The sequence below is a fragment of the Hemitrygon akajei genome, chromosome 14 (genome assembly GCF_048418815.1).
Source record: "Hemitrygon akajei chromosome 14, sHemAka1.3, whole genome shotgun sequence".
In the NCBI taxonomy this organism is placed as follows: Eukaryota; Metazoa; Chordata; class Chondrichthyes; order Myliobatiformes; family Dasyatidae; genus Hemitrygon; species Hemitrygon akajei.
In genome coordinates this window covers 67792917-67810023 of record NC_133137.1, presented here as the reverse complement: position 1 = coordinate 67810023, position 17107 = coordinate 67792917, and the positions used below count along the sequence as shown (strand labels likewise).

Sequence of the window (17107 nt, the reverse complement as noted above, 5' to 3'; positions counted from 1 at the left end):
AACAGCGTTATAAATAAATAGGATTTTACATAGTTGGTGTGCGTCCATTGTCCCATCATAGAAGAGGTAAATTACAAATAGATCTGTGAAAGTGTTGTTGGTATTGTGACCTCTGTATGTACTCCTGTCAATATTTATCACCAAAGAGTAGTATCAGAAATTAATTCTGTAAGGAAAACACAAAATCTCCTCATTTATGCATATTTTTAAACAATGGACAAGAAAGATGCTTTCAAGATGCTTAAGTCTTAAAACAAAAACAAGGATCAATAAAAATCTTCAAAAAAACAAGGATTAATATAAGGTTTTATTGTATAAGAAACTTAGATTTTTAAAAAAAAATACATATTCTTAATGAGAGTTGAAATATGGCAATTAAAATGACAGCACCAGCAAAACTTCGCTCTCTTGCATTCACACAGAGATGTGGAAGTAGTTGTATTTTTGTTCTCAGTCCGGCCAAGGTTCAATAGTTACTCTCTTTCTCAAGGTCAATCACTTGGTTTCCTTCAGGTTGAATATGTCTTGCACTACCAATAGAATTATCTACCTTAGATAACCATCAGCATCACCCAGCATATCATCAGCTTCAAATAAGCAATAAATGGTGTAATCTACACGAGCACTATAATATAAAAGTGGATAAAGTCTAGAAAATGATAGAGAAACCACATCATTAGCTTTTCTTCCATTACTTCACACAAATAAGTTGTTGATTATTGAACTCTAGTTTCAAACCTTCAGAACAAAACATATCATTGTTTTGGGTTATGTATTGGGCAAAGGACTGAGCAGAAACATTGGGTGGGTACCCATGAATGCTGACAATGACCAACGATATTAAAAGTTGTTCCAATACAAGCATATAATCCCGCAGCCCAGTTTTCATTTCTACATTGCAGAGGGCTGATCCTTAAATTTTCAAACAATAAAACTGTAAATCTGTCCCATACAAAATGTAAGAACATTTTGAATTGATTTAAAACTATGCGGTCAAGAATCTCTACCAACTCATGAAATACAGTTGTTCAATGAATAGAATAGTCTGTACACGGATAGAAATACACATATTATGCATTACATAGGAAAAAGTTACCCAAGAATGAATGGCAGAAAGTATTTCTCAAATTTCCTACCAATAGAGTACTTCAAAGCTAAAATTGAAAAGTTACTGATTATAAACCTGCCAATGTAAAATTATTAAATAATGCCTTTGATTATAGAACTACTGCTTATGTCAGTTAACGCTAACATTGTACCTGTAAAAGTCAAAAGCCTGCCATGCAAATAGATACCCATGTACTGAATACTGTTCGAATATTTTTGGGTGTCACATTTATCAAATACAAGTAACTGTGTACCAATGTGCTTCAAGTGTGTACTTACACCAAGAGTATTATACAGGTCATCAACTGGATTACATATCCTATTCCATGCAAATTAAACTAGACACCATATATGCACAATACAAGTTTATACAACAGTCCAAACCAAATGAAACTATTGATTACAACCACTCTTCTAAGTTGAAAGTACTTTCAAATTTTTAATGATAGAAAAATGCTTAAAAAAAATCAATGTCCATGAGCTGCTGATGACATAATACTACACCCCAAATGCAAAACAAAACTGAAAAACCATTAAACTGAAGGTCAATATAACTTGTACAGCAAGGTATTGATGCAGAAACTTTAAGTAACCCCCTCACAAAAAAATTATATTACAATTTAGTAAAGTGTCCCAATATGATTAGTAAAAGCATTATCAAAACAAAATTTGACACCAAGCTACACAGATATTAGGGCCAGTAATCAAAATCTTGTCGAAAGTGTTGATGGAATGTCATAAAAAGAGAAAATCAGAAACAGAGAGGACGGTGAGGGAATGCCAAATCTTAGACCATTGTCGAATAAGAGTGCAAATAACTCAAAAATATTGAGCAGGGGGATGATAACCTCACTTACACGACTCTCCTGCTTGTTGATCTACTGAGAACGCAATGCTATTGGTTTTTAAATTCTCGTTTTCAAATCCTTCCAGGGCCTTGCATTTACCCATTTCAAATCTCTTTTAAAATACATTTGACAAAGTTTTATCATCTACCCCAGTATCTTCCATATGACTCGATGTTTTTCAATAATTTCCTGCTCAGTGTCATGGGGCATTTTATTACATTAAAGGTGCTCATTAAATTTATGTTGTCTGGTTATCACGCAACTTAGGAGCATTTGAACTCAAATGAAGGAATAACCTAACTAAAGGTAATTGAACAGGACAATGGAAACTTAAATCCATTGACCTTGTGCAAACATAATTTAAAAGCTCTCTAATAATTCATCAACCCTTTAATTCTGTAGCTGCTTGAAATTTTCAGGATTTTTAAAAGGGGCTCCAGCTGATTCAAAATGTGTGAAAAGCAGCACACAGAATGGTCTTAGCCTCCAAAGGATACCTGTACATCTTACGCATCTGCTCATGTAATAAGGTTGTAAACAATCTGATACAGCTTCAGAAAATTAAATCCCAATTCCATCAGCTTTATTTTTGTGTCAGTGGACTAAAGTGATGTTTATTTTCAGCTTTTTTTTTTAAATTTAGAGATACAGCACAGTAACAGATCCTTCAGGCACAACGAGCTGTGTTGCCCAATTACATCCATAGAACACTACAACACAGAAAACGGGCCATTCAGCCCTTCTAGTCTTGATGAAACTTCATTCTGCTAGTCCCATTGACCGGCACTCAGTCCATAACCCTCCATACTTCTCCCATCCATGTATCTATCCAATTTATTCTTAAAACTTAAGACTGAGTCTACATTTACCACGTCAGATGGCAGCTCATTCCACACTCCCAGGCTCTGAGTGAAGAAGTTCCCTCCAATGTTTCCCCTAAACCTTTCCCCTTTCCCCCTAAAGCTATGCCCTCTCGTATTTATCTCTCGTAATCTAAGTGGAAAGGGCCTACTCACATTTACTCTGTTTATACCCCTCAATTTTGTAAACCTCTATCAAATCCTCCCCACATTCTTCTACGCTCCAAGGAATAAAGTCCTAACCTGTTCAATCTTTCCCTGTTACTCAACTCCTGAAGACCCAGCAACATCCTAGTAAATCTTTTCTGCACACTTTCAATCTTACTGATATCCTTCCTATAGTTGGGTGACCAGAACTGTAGACAATACTCCAAATTTGGCCTCATCAGTGTCTTATACAACCTGACCATAACATCCCAGCTCCTGTACTCAATACTTTGATTTATGAATGCCAGGATGCCAAAAGCCTTCTTTACAACCCTGTCTACCTGTGACGCCACTTTCAGGGAATTATGTATCTGAACTCCCAGATTCCTTTGTTCCTCCGCACTCCTCAGTGCCCTACCATTTACTGTGCATGTCCTACCTTGCTCTGTCCTTCCAAAATGCAACACCTCACACTTGTCTGTCATAAATTCCATCTGGCATTTTCTGGCCCATTTTTCCAGTTGGTCCAGATCCCTCTGCAAGCTTTGAAAGCCTTTCTCGCTGTCCACAACGCCTCCAATCTTAGTGTCATCAGCAAACTTGCTGATCCAATTTACCACATTATCATCTAAGTCATTGATATAGACAACAAACAATGGTCCCAGCACAGATCCTTGAGGCACACCACTAGTCACAGGCCTCCAGTCTGAGAAGCAATCATCCACTACCACTCTCTGTCTTCTTCCACACAGCCAATTTTGAATCCAGTTTACAACCTCTCCCAGGATACCTAGTGTCTTAAACTTCTTAACTAACCTCCCATGTGGGACCTTGTTAAAGGCCTTACTAAAGTCCATGTGGACAACATCCACAGCCTTTCCTTCATCTACATTCTTGGTAGTTAGTTACGTCGACTCAGGCCTAGGGGGCGGGTGTCGGGCACAATGACAGACTCTCCACTCCTCCCTCTCCCTCATCAGTGTGTTCAGTTCATCTACGTTAGCTGCGCCTCTATCTTCTAGGAGGATGTAGACCATAGCCTTGGGAGGGCACCCAGGGTTCATGCTCCCATGCTTGGGCTCCCATGTGATGACTAGGCTGGCAGGTAGCTCAGGGTGGCGTAGACAGTGCCCCCAGTTGCAGTCTTCTCCCCTCGATTTTAGTAGTGAGCATCGGTAGGTTGTCATAGAGCTCGACGTTCGTCATGTGCTGTTGCCAACTTACAAAGCCATCCGAAGCATTCATGTACAACAACCGTCTAGTGACTTTCGTATGGTCTTGGTGAGTGTCCACATTTCGCGTCTGTACATGAGAATGGACTTTATGACTACTATGAAGATCCTCTTTTTGAGCCCTCTGGTCAGGTTCAACCTCCAGATTTGCTTCATGTCATTCATAGCCCTCCACGCCAGTGCCTTCCGTATCTTTATGACCTTCTCTGAACTCATCATTCTTGACCCGAAGTACTTGAAGTCTAAGACTTTCTTAATGGTATCATTCTTTACGGCCTTAAGAGTACCTTCGTCGCAGTTGATCGCCATGTACTCTGTCTTTTTAGCTTTTAGGTGAAGTCCAACTCAATTTCCACTTTTGTCAGTAGCTGCTGTGCTTCCTCCATCTGGTCAGAGAGCAGGACTATGTCATCTGCAAAATCGAGATCTGTGAGCATAACTGGTCTCATCCTTTTGGTTCGTCCTGGCTTTATGGTAAAACCAAACCTGTCATGATCTTTGGTAGCTTGACGTAGAGTGTAATCAAGGACGATTATAAAGAGATGTAGGGTGCCAGAATGTCTCCTTGCAACACACCAGCTAGGAGCTTGAAAACTGCTGTTTCTCCGTCTGGTGATACAACTTTTGCCATGGTCTCTGTATAGCTGGACTCTGTTGCTCTCAGTAGATGGTCTGGCACTACGTAAGCTTTCAGGATCTTCAGCATTTTACCTCGGTGAATGGAGTCAAAAGCTTTGCGAAAATCGATGAAAGTGATGCACCATCAATAACTCATGCTGAGACTTAGGAAACGAGATATCGGCTTTTATTGACTGGAAGAATAAACAACACTACATCCTGGGGAAAATGAGGGAGAGCAGCAGCCCACAGTCGCCTTTATACAGGGGTCTGTGGGAGGAGCCACAGGAGCAGTCAGCAGGGGTCTGTGGGAGGAGCCACAGGAGCAGTCAGCAGGGGTCTGTGGGAGGAGCCACAGGAGCAGTCAGCAGGGGTCTGTGGGAGGAGTCAGCAGGGGGTCTGTGGGAGGAGCCACAGGAGCAGTCAGCAGGGTCTGTGGGAGGAGCCACAGGAGCAGTCAGCGGGGGGTCTGTGGGAGGAGCCACAGGAGCAGTCAGCGGGGGGGGGTCTGTGGGAGGAGCCACAGGAGCAGTCAGCAGGGGGGGGTCTGTGGGAGGAGCCACAGGAGCAGTGGGTCTGTGGGAGGAGCCACAGGAGCAGTCAGCAGGGGTCTGTGGGAGGAGCCACAGGAGCAGTCAGCAGGGGTCTGTGGGAGGAGCCACAGGAGCAGTCAGCAGGGGGGGGTCTGTGGGAGGAGCCACAGGAGCAGTGGGTCTGTGGGAGGAGCCACAGGAGCAGTCAGCAGGGGTCTGTGGGAGGAGCCACAGGAGCAGTCAGCAGGGGGGGGGTCTGTGGGAGGAGCCACAGGAGCAGTGGGTCTGTGGGAGGAGCCACAGGAGCAGTCAGCAGGGGTCTGTGGGAGGAGCCACAGGAGCAGTCAGCGGGGGTCTGTGGGAGGAGCCACAGGAGCAGTCAGCAGGGTCTGTGGGAGGAGCCACAGGAGCAGTCAGCAGGGTCTGTGGGAGGAGCCACAGGAGCAGTCAGCAGGGGGTCTGTGGGAGGAGCCACAGGAGCAGTCAGCGGGGGGTCTGTGGGAGGAGCCACAGGAGCAGTCAGCAGGGGTCTGTGGGAGGAGCCACAGGAGCAGTCAGCAGGGGTCTGTGGGAGGAGCCACAGGAGCAGTCAGCAGGGGGTCTGTGGGAGGAGTCACAGGAGCAGTCAGCAGGGGGTCAGTGGGAGGAGTCACAGGAGCAGTCAGCAGGGTCTGTGGGAGGAGCCACAGGAGCAGTCAGACAGGGGTCTGTGGGAGGAGCCACAGGAGCAGTCAGCAGGGGTCTGTGGGAGGAGCCACAGGAGCAGTCAGCAGGGGTCTGTGGGAGGAGCCACAGGAGCAGTCAGCAGGGGTCTGTGGGAGGAGCCACAGGAGCAGTCAGCAGGGTCTGTGGGAGGAGCCACAGGAGCAGTCAGCAGGGGTCTGTGGGAGGAGCCACAGGAGCAGTCAGCAGGGTCTGTGGGAGGAGCCACAGGAGCAGTCAGCAGGGTCTGTGGGAGGAGCCACAGGAGCAGTCAGCAGGGGTCTGTGGGAGGAGCCACAGGAGCAGTCAGCAGGGTCTGTGGGAGGAGCCACAGGAGCAGTCAGCAGGGGTCTGTGGGAGGAGCCACAGGAGCAGTCAGCAGGGTCTGTGGGAGGAGCCACAGGAGCAGTCAGCAGGGTCTGTGGGAGGAGCCACAGGAGCAGTCAGCAGGGGTCTGTGGGAGGAGCCACAGGAGCAGTCAGCAGGGTCTGTGGGAGGAGCCACAGGAGCAGTCAGCAGGGTCTGTGGGAGGAGCCACAGGAGCAGTCAGCAGGGGTCTGTGGGAGGAGCCACAGGAGCAGTCAGCAGGGTCTGTGGGAGGAGCCACAGGAGCAGTCAGCAGGGGTCTGTGGGAGGAGCCACAGGAGCAGTCAGCGGGGGGGGGTCTGTGGGAGGAGCCACAGGAGCAGTCAGCGGGGGGGGGGGTCTGTGGGAGGAGCCACAGGAGCAGTCAGCAGGGGTCTGTGGGAGGAGCCACAGGAGCAGTCAGCAGGGGGGGGTCTGTGGGAGGAGCCACAGGAGCAGTCAGACAGGTATATCTAGTTCACCACAGAAAGTAAGCACGGCTGGTAGGTTGTTCTTCTTGACTTCCTCGATGATTCTACAGAGAGCAAGTATTTGCATTACTGTTGTGTGCTTCTGCTGAAAACCATTCTTGGTAACCTCCTCAAAAAACTCTACAAGATTTATTAAACACAATCTACCATACCATGCTGACTATCCTTAATCAGCCCTTGGCTGTCCAAATACTTGTCTATCCAATCTCTCAGAACACCTTCCAATAATTTACCTACTACTGATGTCAGGCTCACCGGCCTGTAATTACCTGGTTTACTTTTGTTCCTTTTTTAAACAATGGAACTACATGAGCTACCCTCCAACCCTCCGGCACCGCACCCGTGGCTGAGGACATTTTAAATATTTCTGCCAGGGCCCCTGCAATTTCTACACTAGTCTCGCTCAAGGTCCGAGGAAATATAATATTAGGCCCGGGGGATTTATCTACCTTTATTTTATATAATGCAGCAAGCACCTACTCCTCTTTAATCTCTATATGTTCCATGACACTACTGCTTGTTTCCCTTCCTTCCATATATGCTATGCCTGAGTAAATATGGATGTAAAAAAACTGTTTAAGATCTCCCCCATCTCGTGAGGCTCCACACATAGATGACCACTCTGATCTTCTAGGGGAAGACCCATGTAACTAATTAGCTGACTAATCCATACATCTTTGGGATGCAAGAGGAAACCAGAGCACCAGGAGAAAATGTACAAACTCTTCACCTACAGCAGCAGAACTGAACCTGGATTGCTGGTACTGTAATAGCATTATGCTAACTACTATGTCCAATCGATATTATGATTTTCATAAGATAAAAGGGCACTAATGCAATTACCAAAAAAGTTCTAGATTTTCTTAGTATTTTTTTTTAAAAACTACATAACTTTATAATCATGGTATAAGTTAATAGTGATGGCCAATTTAAAAATACTAAATAATGCCTGAATTACTTAGAACAAATGCATTATAACTTCAGGCTCAAATGATTTTTATTAAATAGACTTATACGATTTGCCAGCTTTGCTGAAGAATAGTAGATGTTATACGTTTGCAATTAACTAAATATATTCAAGTGTTATGCAGATAACACCATTCATTACAGCCAATGTATGAAGATGCAACATAAAAACACTAAAAACCAAACAGACATGCTCCCTTTTATTAACCTCCTTCTTTCAAGGAGAAGGCGATGCTGCTGTGCCTGCTGATGCAAGATCACTGAAAAGCAATTTTCGCAGAATGCCAGAATAAAAAGGCCCATAGACCTGTTTGTTGTACTTAATAATAGAGACATATTGGGATCCAATCTCTTCCAGTTCAGCTTGAATGGGTTCCAGACCTCCCAAAGCAACAGATACAGTCTTCTGATGATTCTCTACACTGAGCAAATTTCTCATGAAATGCTCAATCCGGTTATCTGAAATTTAAAGTGTTTTCATTAAATAGTTAAAATTGATGATGGCTCACAATTTCATCTCAATTTCACAGGTAAGCACACAAGCAGAAACTCTCAGAACTCTCAAAAGTAGAAAAAAAATTTGTTTATCTTCCCTCTTAATGCCCAGTCCACATACAAAATCAGAATTCTTTACAGGCTCAAAATGTTCAGTCTCTATTTTATTTGCATTTCAACACACAGTTGTCCTAATTAATGCACCCAAAATAATTACTTTTATTTGTTCCAAATAGTGTCCATGTTTGCTCCTTCAAAGCATTGATTCTGTCCCCACCACCCTGCTCCCCCCCCCACATTCCTCCAACTTTTGGTGACAAAGACTGGCTCACTTTATTTTTTTTGAGAAATGAATGACATGGTGTATTTTCTGCAGTCCCTGTCACTAATATCCCCCAATAACCTCGAAAAGCCTTATAGAAGGGAAATATGTAGGATTCTGGGACTGAGGGCTAAGAAAAATCATTAAGGATGTTGATAACACAGAATTGCTGGTTCTGAACCTTCTGCTGCTGCAATCAGAGGACAGAGATTTACAGTAAAAATCCAAGGAGATCTTGTTTAAATGGGAAGCATTTTATCTGGAACATGGTGCATTAAAATGTGGTGGAAGCAAGTGAACTAAATAAACCGATTATAGAAGGGAAAATATGCATGATTCTGGGACTGAGGATTGAAACTGTCAGATAACTTTTGTAGCTGGCCCTACCATGAATCAATTGTCTTCAATTTTAATGGTGCTACCACAAGAAACTGAGCCAGAAACTGTGGAACTAAGACAAGAAATTAAATAATAGGTTAAGAGAGTTATCTTTTGTGAACAGGATATAGATCTGTACTCAAAAAGATGAGAGATAATGATACCTAATAGTAAACTATGAGTCAAGCAATTCATTAGTCTTATTGAAATTGACAAATGTTGCAAAGATGCATTTCATTATTATAACTATTACTTCCATTAATACTAGAACATAATGAACTTAGGCTAGTCGTGATGGTAAAGTTTAAAATCCTATTAAAAAGTCTTCAATTGTTTCAGATAAATACAAAGATATAATATAAAACAGTGAATATAAATTTTCCACTTACTGACTAAGGTACGAATAGGATTTCCTTCTTCTTTAATGCTGTTGATTTGTCCTGTGAGATTTGCTTGATTTTCATTGTTAAGGTCAGGGTATCCATGTTCAACTAAGGCTTGGCTTACTTCACAACATACCCTCACATTTATGGTTTTAAGTGTTTCTTCAAGATTGAAATTTCTTCACAATATTACCGGTAAAGAAAAATAGTCAAATTAGTGCTGAGTGCTAATCAAAATGATTCTCCTTCCTGGGAAGGGGGCAGTAGAGATATTAGATTACACCATTCCAAATCCTATCTCACTCACATTGTGAGTGCTTTGATACTTTAATAGTTTATTGTAATAATCTACAAGCACAGAAGTTTCTATGTAAAAGTGGGTGAGTGGCAGGATTTCAAAGACTTCGGTGACGTTGGGCGATTGTTTAGGAATATGACAATTCACATGGCTCCACGCTTACATAAATTCACAATTTAGACAAAAAGATATCAGAATTATGTTAAACAAAGTTTTATGGATAGAAAAGATTTCATTTTTGTATGCAAGAACTTGAATATGTTGCAAATTCCTAATTATAGAATCCAATCAGATAGAACCTTCTTTATACAATTGTTGGCCCAAAGCAAACCACACATACAAATTTACATGTAGATTTAGAGCACCTCTCATCATGTGAAATTTAATCGTCAAAAAAAAAAGTACACAGAAAAAGTGCTAATTGGAAACCCAACGATCCCTCTTTAAACAACACTCAACATCATACACTAAGAATCATCCTCAAATGTTCTCTTCGAAAGTAAACTAGGCTGCATTAGCCCTTTGTCTACTACAGCAGTTTAAATGCATGTTCAGTGACAAAATTCAGGGCATCTTTTGCAGGACTATGCAAGCAGCAATTAAAATCTGTTGAATTTGCAAAATGTCTCCATTTTAAATGATTTTTTCCCCTCAAATCTGCTTCTTACTTTTCAAATTAATTTTGTTTGATGACATTAACAGCTGAGCACAAGGATATTGCCCCACCTCCCAACCCAAACATCGAACACCTAATAAAGAAAAGTAAAATTGTTTAGTTCACAAGAGAGCACAAAGATGCATCTTGTTGTAACATGACTCCAATAGCGAATTATTGACTTCATGCATTTTGCTGCAAAATAACATAAGTGTGGCAAGTAATCGAGAAAAAAAAATCATCCCCAAGCTACTACACACCCCTCAGCTCTCTCAGCAGTTTTAAATGCACTTGTACCATCCTAAAAGGATGGTAGAAATGCATTTAATAGCAACTTTCATAATTAGATCGGATGAATATTTGATAGGTTTTTTTAAAATCACATAAATCACAGGGGGACATTTTTGTTAATTTATTTTTTCATATTAAGTAGATGTTAATGACATGATGATAATTATTGATAATTCCCAATCACTGTTGAAATGACAAAGTGGTTTAGAGTTCAATAAGAAGTTGCTCATTGGCCAGGTGACATAATTAAGGCAAATTGCATTCTCACAGAGTTAGAAATGTTCCAGATCTTTCTCTTTTTGAATGTTCATCATAATGCACTACACTGCCCTATCTCAGCATAGATTTCCTTGATTTGAAATTAAAATTTCAAGGAAATGCAAATCTGAAAAAAGTTAGAATCATCTCAGAACTTCATTCCAATAATATGCAAGCAGACATTTATCCCTGACTGCAACCTGATAAACCAGTGCCATCTGCAGCAACCAGTGCAACAACCTTAATACCTCAAATTCCAAAAACAATTACAACTTTAGGACAAACAATGAAAATCAAACTTACTTGTCATTCATGTCTTGAAGCAAGGCAACTAAAATTCTCTTTACATTGTCACAGAAGCCTGGAAGGCTTGAGAGTGTTGTTCCCCCGAAGTTGCAGATGATCAGCATCAGATAGGCGACAAGTTTTTGCTGGTTAAGTCTTTGCTGTAGTTTTTGGAGACGTGATTGATCAGTCAAAAGAGTCTGAAAAAGAAATACAATTTGAATAGTACAAGCCTAAACACTGTTGTCTTGATTAAGTGACTCTACAAAAGATGCTCTCCTGCTATGTTAGTTCTTCCTCTATACTGTATCTAGGAGCTGTGCTTTGCCACAAGGGTATAAAGCATGTATACATTATTGCATTAACTGTGTCCATTCCCAAGGCCTTCTTCTACTGTTGTACTGTCATTTGACAGTAACAAAACATCTGTTCTGAAAGGCAAGTTCACAATCTCACACACCATGCCATCAACGGGTCAAAGCCCAAAATTCCCATATAGACGACATTCAAAGTTCATCAGCGCAAGTTATTCATACGTAGTGCTATACAAAGGTTTACAAATCTTTTAGATTTAAAAGCAGAAAATACAAAGCAAGTTAGACATCATATTTCATTGCATACAAAATTTAGATTCTCCAAACAGCTGCAGATTGCTGGAAGCAGTTAAGTTGATCCTCATAAGCAATGACAAGTGATTTTATGTTATAGAAAGTACAAAGTGAAAAGGCAACAATGACTTATTCTTTTATCACAGAATAAAAGAAGAAAAATATTTTGAATACTATGCTTTGTGCAGTGAGGCACAAATCACAATTCAGAATATTGATAATGACTTCTTGAAAATATTAATTTGGGATAGAATAATATTTAAGCATGGTAAATGACTGCACCTTTAAAAACATACTACGTGAAACTTTTCTGCATCTTTATTACTCAAACATCAAACACGTTATTCCACGACTCAAACTAGATGATTTGCTTCCGCAGCCAGATTCCTGGTTCTTTGCAGCTCCCCTCTCAGCGAGTTGTTGCCCAATATAGCTTTCTACTCTGCTGCTTCATAATCGTGACCTCCTACTCCACCTTAGTTCCTGTACAAATGACACTTCTTACTTTTTTTTCCCCCTACACTCCAAAGACTGAACATGCTTACATGCCTATTCACTTCCCAGAGCCCCAGTACAAAATCTGGCAGGTTTACTATATGTTTGGGCTTTGGAATTCCAAATAGCAAGGATATTATGACTCCTGGATAAAGGGATGGAAAAGGAATTAAGTCAGTAACTATATCCCCAAATATTAGGGTAAGTAGATTAGTAAGATCTTTTATGATATCTGAAGCATCCAGATTGGATAATTTAACCTTAAGGTGATAAACATTATGTTATACAAATTTAGAGATACAAAATGGATCACAGAGATTTTAAAAAGTATGAAAAGGAAAAATTATTGCTCCTATGAACTATTTAACAAGAGACTAGATCTTGATGGTGTTAGTAAATGCTCTGGTATCTATTGTTCCTTTCATTAAGAAAGCAGATTTTCACAATTGTTTGCTGTGGAAAGGAAGCAAATGTCCTTCCACCTGCCCATTTTAGTTGGCCTTGCACAAATAATCTGATGGTGTAAAATGTCCAGCTAGAAGTAACTTAAGGTGTAATATTCCCTCTTCTACTTGTGATTTTTTTTTAAAAAAAACAAACCATACAGAAAGAACAAAGGAAACAGTTATTATGTTTCCATTAAGACTCTGAGTTCATCCCATATCCTAAAGAACAGGAGAAGGCATAGAAGTTGTGCTATGAGACCAGAGAAAATTTCAAAACTGAGAATTAAGTGAAGGAAATTTCATTTCTGTAGTAACAAAAGGTTGAAAACATATTTTACAATGTCAGTCAATTCACTGTAGTTATTCCTGGGCTAAGAAAATTAAAACCTTTTAATGATGATAGATTCTCAGATTCTTCCACTGGAAAATAAAAAAAATAAAAATAAAAATGCTGGTACCTTTGTGGCACAGATACATTCAAAGTCCCTTTGTCTTTCCCCATACAACCTTTGGGCATAAAATTTGATAAAAATTCTCAGACAATTCCTATCCATCTCTAAATTATAAATCCTACAGGGTCCTAGTTGAAACATGTCAGAGATCTCCGCTTCTCCAAATTTTTGTTTGATAAAACTTTGAAACGGTGTTCCTTTATATATAAATTTACCTCAGGTACTGGCTTATTGCCGTAATTCCACTGCAATAATTTCAAATAAGCATTGTTTAGCACAGAAGATGGACTTAGAGAAAGACTCGAGCTCCCATTGGTGGCACAGGAAGTGTCTGAGGGACCCAAGGCTGAAACTTCAGCAACAGACTCCTTAAGCCACTGAGTTGTGTAATCAAGGGCATCTAAAAACAGAAACATTTATGTTTATCCAAGAGTTATATGCAATCCTCCTCATTGTAAATATGTTAACTCTGTACAAAAATAAACATCTTTTGACAAAGCGATTGCTTCAAATTCAGAGACAGGACAGCTATTTTCATTAAAACTGGATAAGGATGCAACCAGCTTTACTGGAATATTGCAATGCATGAGGAAAGATAAGCTAAAGAACAATCATTCAAAAAATTTACAGCACATTACATGTTGTTAGAACCAACCCCATTATTAGCTCTTATTGATAAAAAGTTTCTAAATAATTCTTGCTTAGACCCTAAATAAAAAAACAATTAAATGCTATGTAACATGTTTTATTATTGAAACCTGTTACTGGCATCCTTTCCTTCTGGTGGCACAGAAATTGTCACATGGGATATCTTCTATTTTGAGGATTATCAATCGACAAGACCAGAGATGTTTCCGATAATATTCTTCATTCCTCAAATCTAACAAAAACTGAGCTGCATTCCATTGGAGAGCATCATCAAATGTCTGCATCAGAATTTCTTTCATGTAAACTTCTCTCAACCTCTCAGACAATGGAACATTAATTCTAAACTAATGGCCATTGCACATCAAGAAAAGATGAAACAGTGAACCTTCTAGTTTAAAAGTTGATTATGCACAAATCAACTCAACGTACCAGGTTGTTTGTCGAGAAAATCCTGAAATTTGCTTCGTTCATAATCCACAGAACATTGTTGAACGTGTGGCCGAATATATTGAATGGTGAAGTTGATCATATCCATAGTCATCAAATTAAGAACACGAAACATCTCTCTAATGAAGAAATACAAAGCTCATTAAAAGTTTCAGTGGTGATATGTAAGAAAAAGCACAGTTATACTGACAAATATATGAAGGATTTCTCCTCATTTTACCATCAACTACGAATTATAAAGGAAAATGTTTCAGTGTCAAAAAGCTCAAAAGTAGCAATTTATAACTTTCACTCCACTCTACAAAGAATATCCTATTTACCTGAACAGCGGCACGGTTTCTGTAATCGATTTTAATTTTTTGACTTCATCATCCCGAACTGGGGCACAAAATTTGGCCATTAAGGTGATTATATAGTCAGCCAGTTTATTAATGTCAATAGCATTGTGTGCAGACTGTTGTCGAATTAGATCCAGATCAAGGACCTCAGAGATCTGGTTTCGAAGTCTATTTTGGCCAGGTATCAAAAACGACAGAAGTATCTAAAAATAAGAAATAGTTGTGTAAATTAAAGAACCTGTACTTATTATTTGAACATTGTATTCGATGGTGTTACATTTATAAGTATTTTTGTAATGCCATTATCAACATTTACTTCTTTTGCCTGAAGTTTTTTTTTGTGATTCTAAACTAAACTGTGCTGGATGAAAAAATTCTAAAATGTTCGGAAGAAGCAAAATGAAAAGACGACAACTACATTTTAAATGGATGATGTCATTAACAATAAATGCATGTTATGGTCATGGAAGTATTACAAAGTAAGAGGCTATAAATAAATACTTGAAAAACAGGTTTCTGAAAAACAGGGGCAACACATTAAACTACTTCATCCCTTCCATGTTTTCTTCTCAATGCCTTCACACACAACATAACAGGTTATTCTTTATCAACAACCTTCTAAATTATTTTTCTTGCTGAACTGAGGTCTGGGCAAGAACTATCAGAAGTAAAGCCAGAACCACTTATGTTTGAAATAAAAACTCTCCTTAAGTGAATACCTAATTTCATTTGGCCCTCCATTGTTTGGGGTCAACCACAGAAGTTGCATCCCAGCTGTCTATGTGATACACAAGCCAGGGCAGTACAATATGGAGAGCAAGCTGTTGCCCATACAGCAGGCTCCCCCTCTCCATGCAGCTGACAAATGACAGAGACCACTACAGTTTGGCGTCAGTGGTGTTGCAGGAGTTGCCAATCAGCATCGAACTCTATGTAGGACTGCCTGAGGGACTCCAGCTTGTTCCTCAGGGATTACTCCCAAAGCCCTCCCCATGAGCCAGTATAGACATAAGGCAGCGGAGGATTGAGGTCAGTTTTCCTTCTACTAGGTGAGCTGCCATTCATGGCTGACAAGCCCCATCTGCTTAAAGGTGACTGGTTTTAAGGTGCCAGTAACCCAACCTTGCCCTTTCTCCTGTCAGTAGAAACAGTTCTGCCAGGCTTATAAGCTAAGCCACACGTGAAGTTTAGGAGCTGGAGATGGACCTGGTTGTCAGAGACTATTTGAGATTCACGAAATTTGGGAGCAGTTAATAGGTAGTGTGAGCTTATCCACACTACCACCCCCTGCCAATAACAATCTTAAGGAACCATTTGGAATGATGGAAATGTTAAATGACAAACATATTGCAGATAATACTTATCCATGGAAAAGTTATTTTCCTATCAAAGTTGTCCAAAGAGGAACACTTTTTAAAATCACTCCTTTTTGAAACTAGACAATACCTCTCATCAATTACAACGAGAAGGCAAAACCTAGATGATGACCTGAAGAAAATAAAACACATAGTTATTTACCTCTTTAATTTCTCCCAAAAGCAAGAGGGCATGTTCGTATTCAGGTGGATCTTGGTTTAGCTGAGCCTCCAAACAGTCCCAGAATGCTTTGTGAACTATTTCTTTTACCCTCCTCTGTAAACTGTGCACAAAAGATGATCCTAAGTAAATTAGTTGACATTTACAGTTTAATTATTCAATTATAAAATTAACATATTTTGGAATCTGTAGTAAAAGCAAACAAAGTTCAAAATAAATTTATATTCAAATATGACGGAGAGCACTTGGAAAATGCACTCCTTACACACGATACACAGGTATCACCATATACAACCCTGAGATTCATTTTCTTGTGGGCAAATACAAGAAACACAATAAAATCAATGAAAGACTGCACCCAACAGGACGGACTGGGATAGTTCAGGACCGGATAGATGGCAAGCAATAAATATCGAGAACATGAGATGGTGAGTCTTGAAAATGAGTCTATAAGCTGTGGGAACAGTTTGGTGATTGAAGTTGAGGAAAGCTATCCCCCGTGGTTCAAGAGCCTGATGGTTGAGAGGTAATAACTGTTCCTGAAGCTAGTGGTGTGGGTTCCGAGGCTGCTATACCTCCTCCCTGATAGCAGCAACAAGAAGAGAGGATAGCCTGGATGATGGATACTGCTTTCCTACAACAGCACACCATGCAGATGTGCTCAATGATGGGGAGGGCATTACCCACGAAGGACCGGGCTGTATCCACAACTTTTTGTAGGCTTTTCCATTTAAGGGCATTGGTGTTTCCATATTAAGCTGTGACGCAACGAGTAAATATTATTGCCACCACACATCTATAGAAGTTTGTGCTGGACCCAGGACAAGACCCTCTCCAGCACTTATGTGCTGGGCGCTGGTCACACCCTCTGAAATGATAACACCAAGGAATATTAAGTTGCTGACCCTCTTCACCTCTGATCC

At 40.4% G+C, this 17107-nt stretch overlaps 1 protein-coding gene across 3 annotated transcripts in view; it reads right to left on the bottom strand.

Annotated features, from left to right (window-relative positions):
* Positions 1–7862: 7862 nt before the first annotated feature.
* The window catches only part of tcp11l2 (t-complex 11, testis-specific-like 2), a 36760-nt gene continuing 27515 nt past the window's right edge, over positions 7863–17107 (bottom strand). For 2 of the 3 annotated variants that reach the window (XM_073066280.1, XM_073066281.1), the window contains exons 4-10: positions 16167–16287; positions 14631–14851; positions 14293–14429; positions 13431–13615; positions 11233–11414; positions 9434–9606; positions 7863–8308 (exon numbers count right to left, since the gene is read on the bottom strand). In XM_073066280.1, coding sequence (XP_072922381.1) covers positions 8067–8308; positions 9434–9606; positions 11233–11414; positions 13431–13615; positions 14293–14429; positions 14631–14851; positions 16167–16287 — 1261 coding nt within the window. In that variant the 3' untranslated portion in view covers positions 7863–8066. Of the gene's footprint in view, positions 8309–9433; positions 9607–11232; positions 11415–13430; positions 13616–14292; positions 14430–14630; positions 14852–16166; positions 16288–17107 lie in introns of those variants that run through there. The other variant, XM_073066282.1, reaches the window with a different exon arrangement.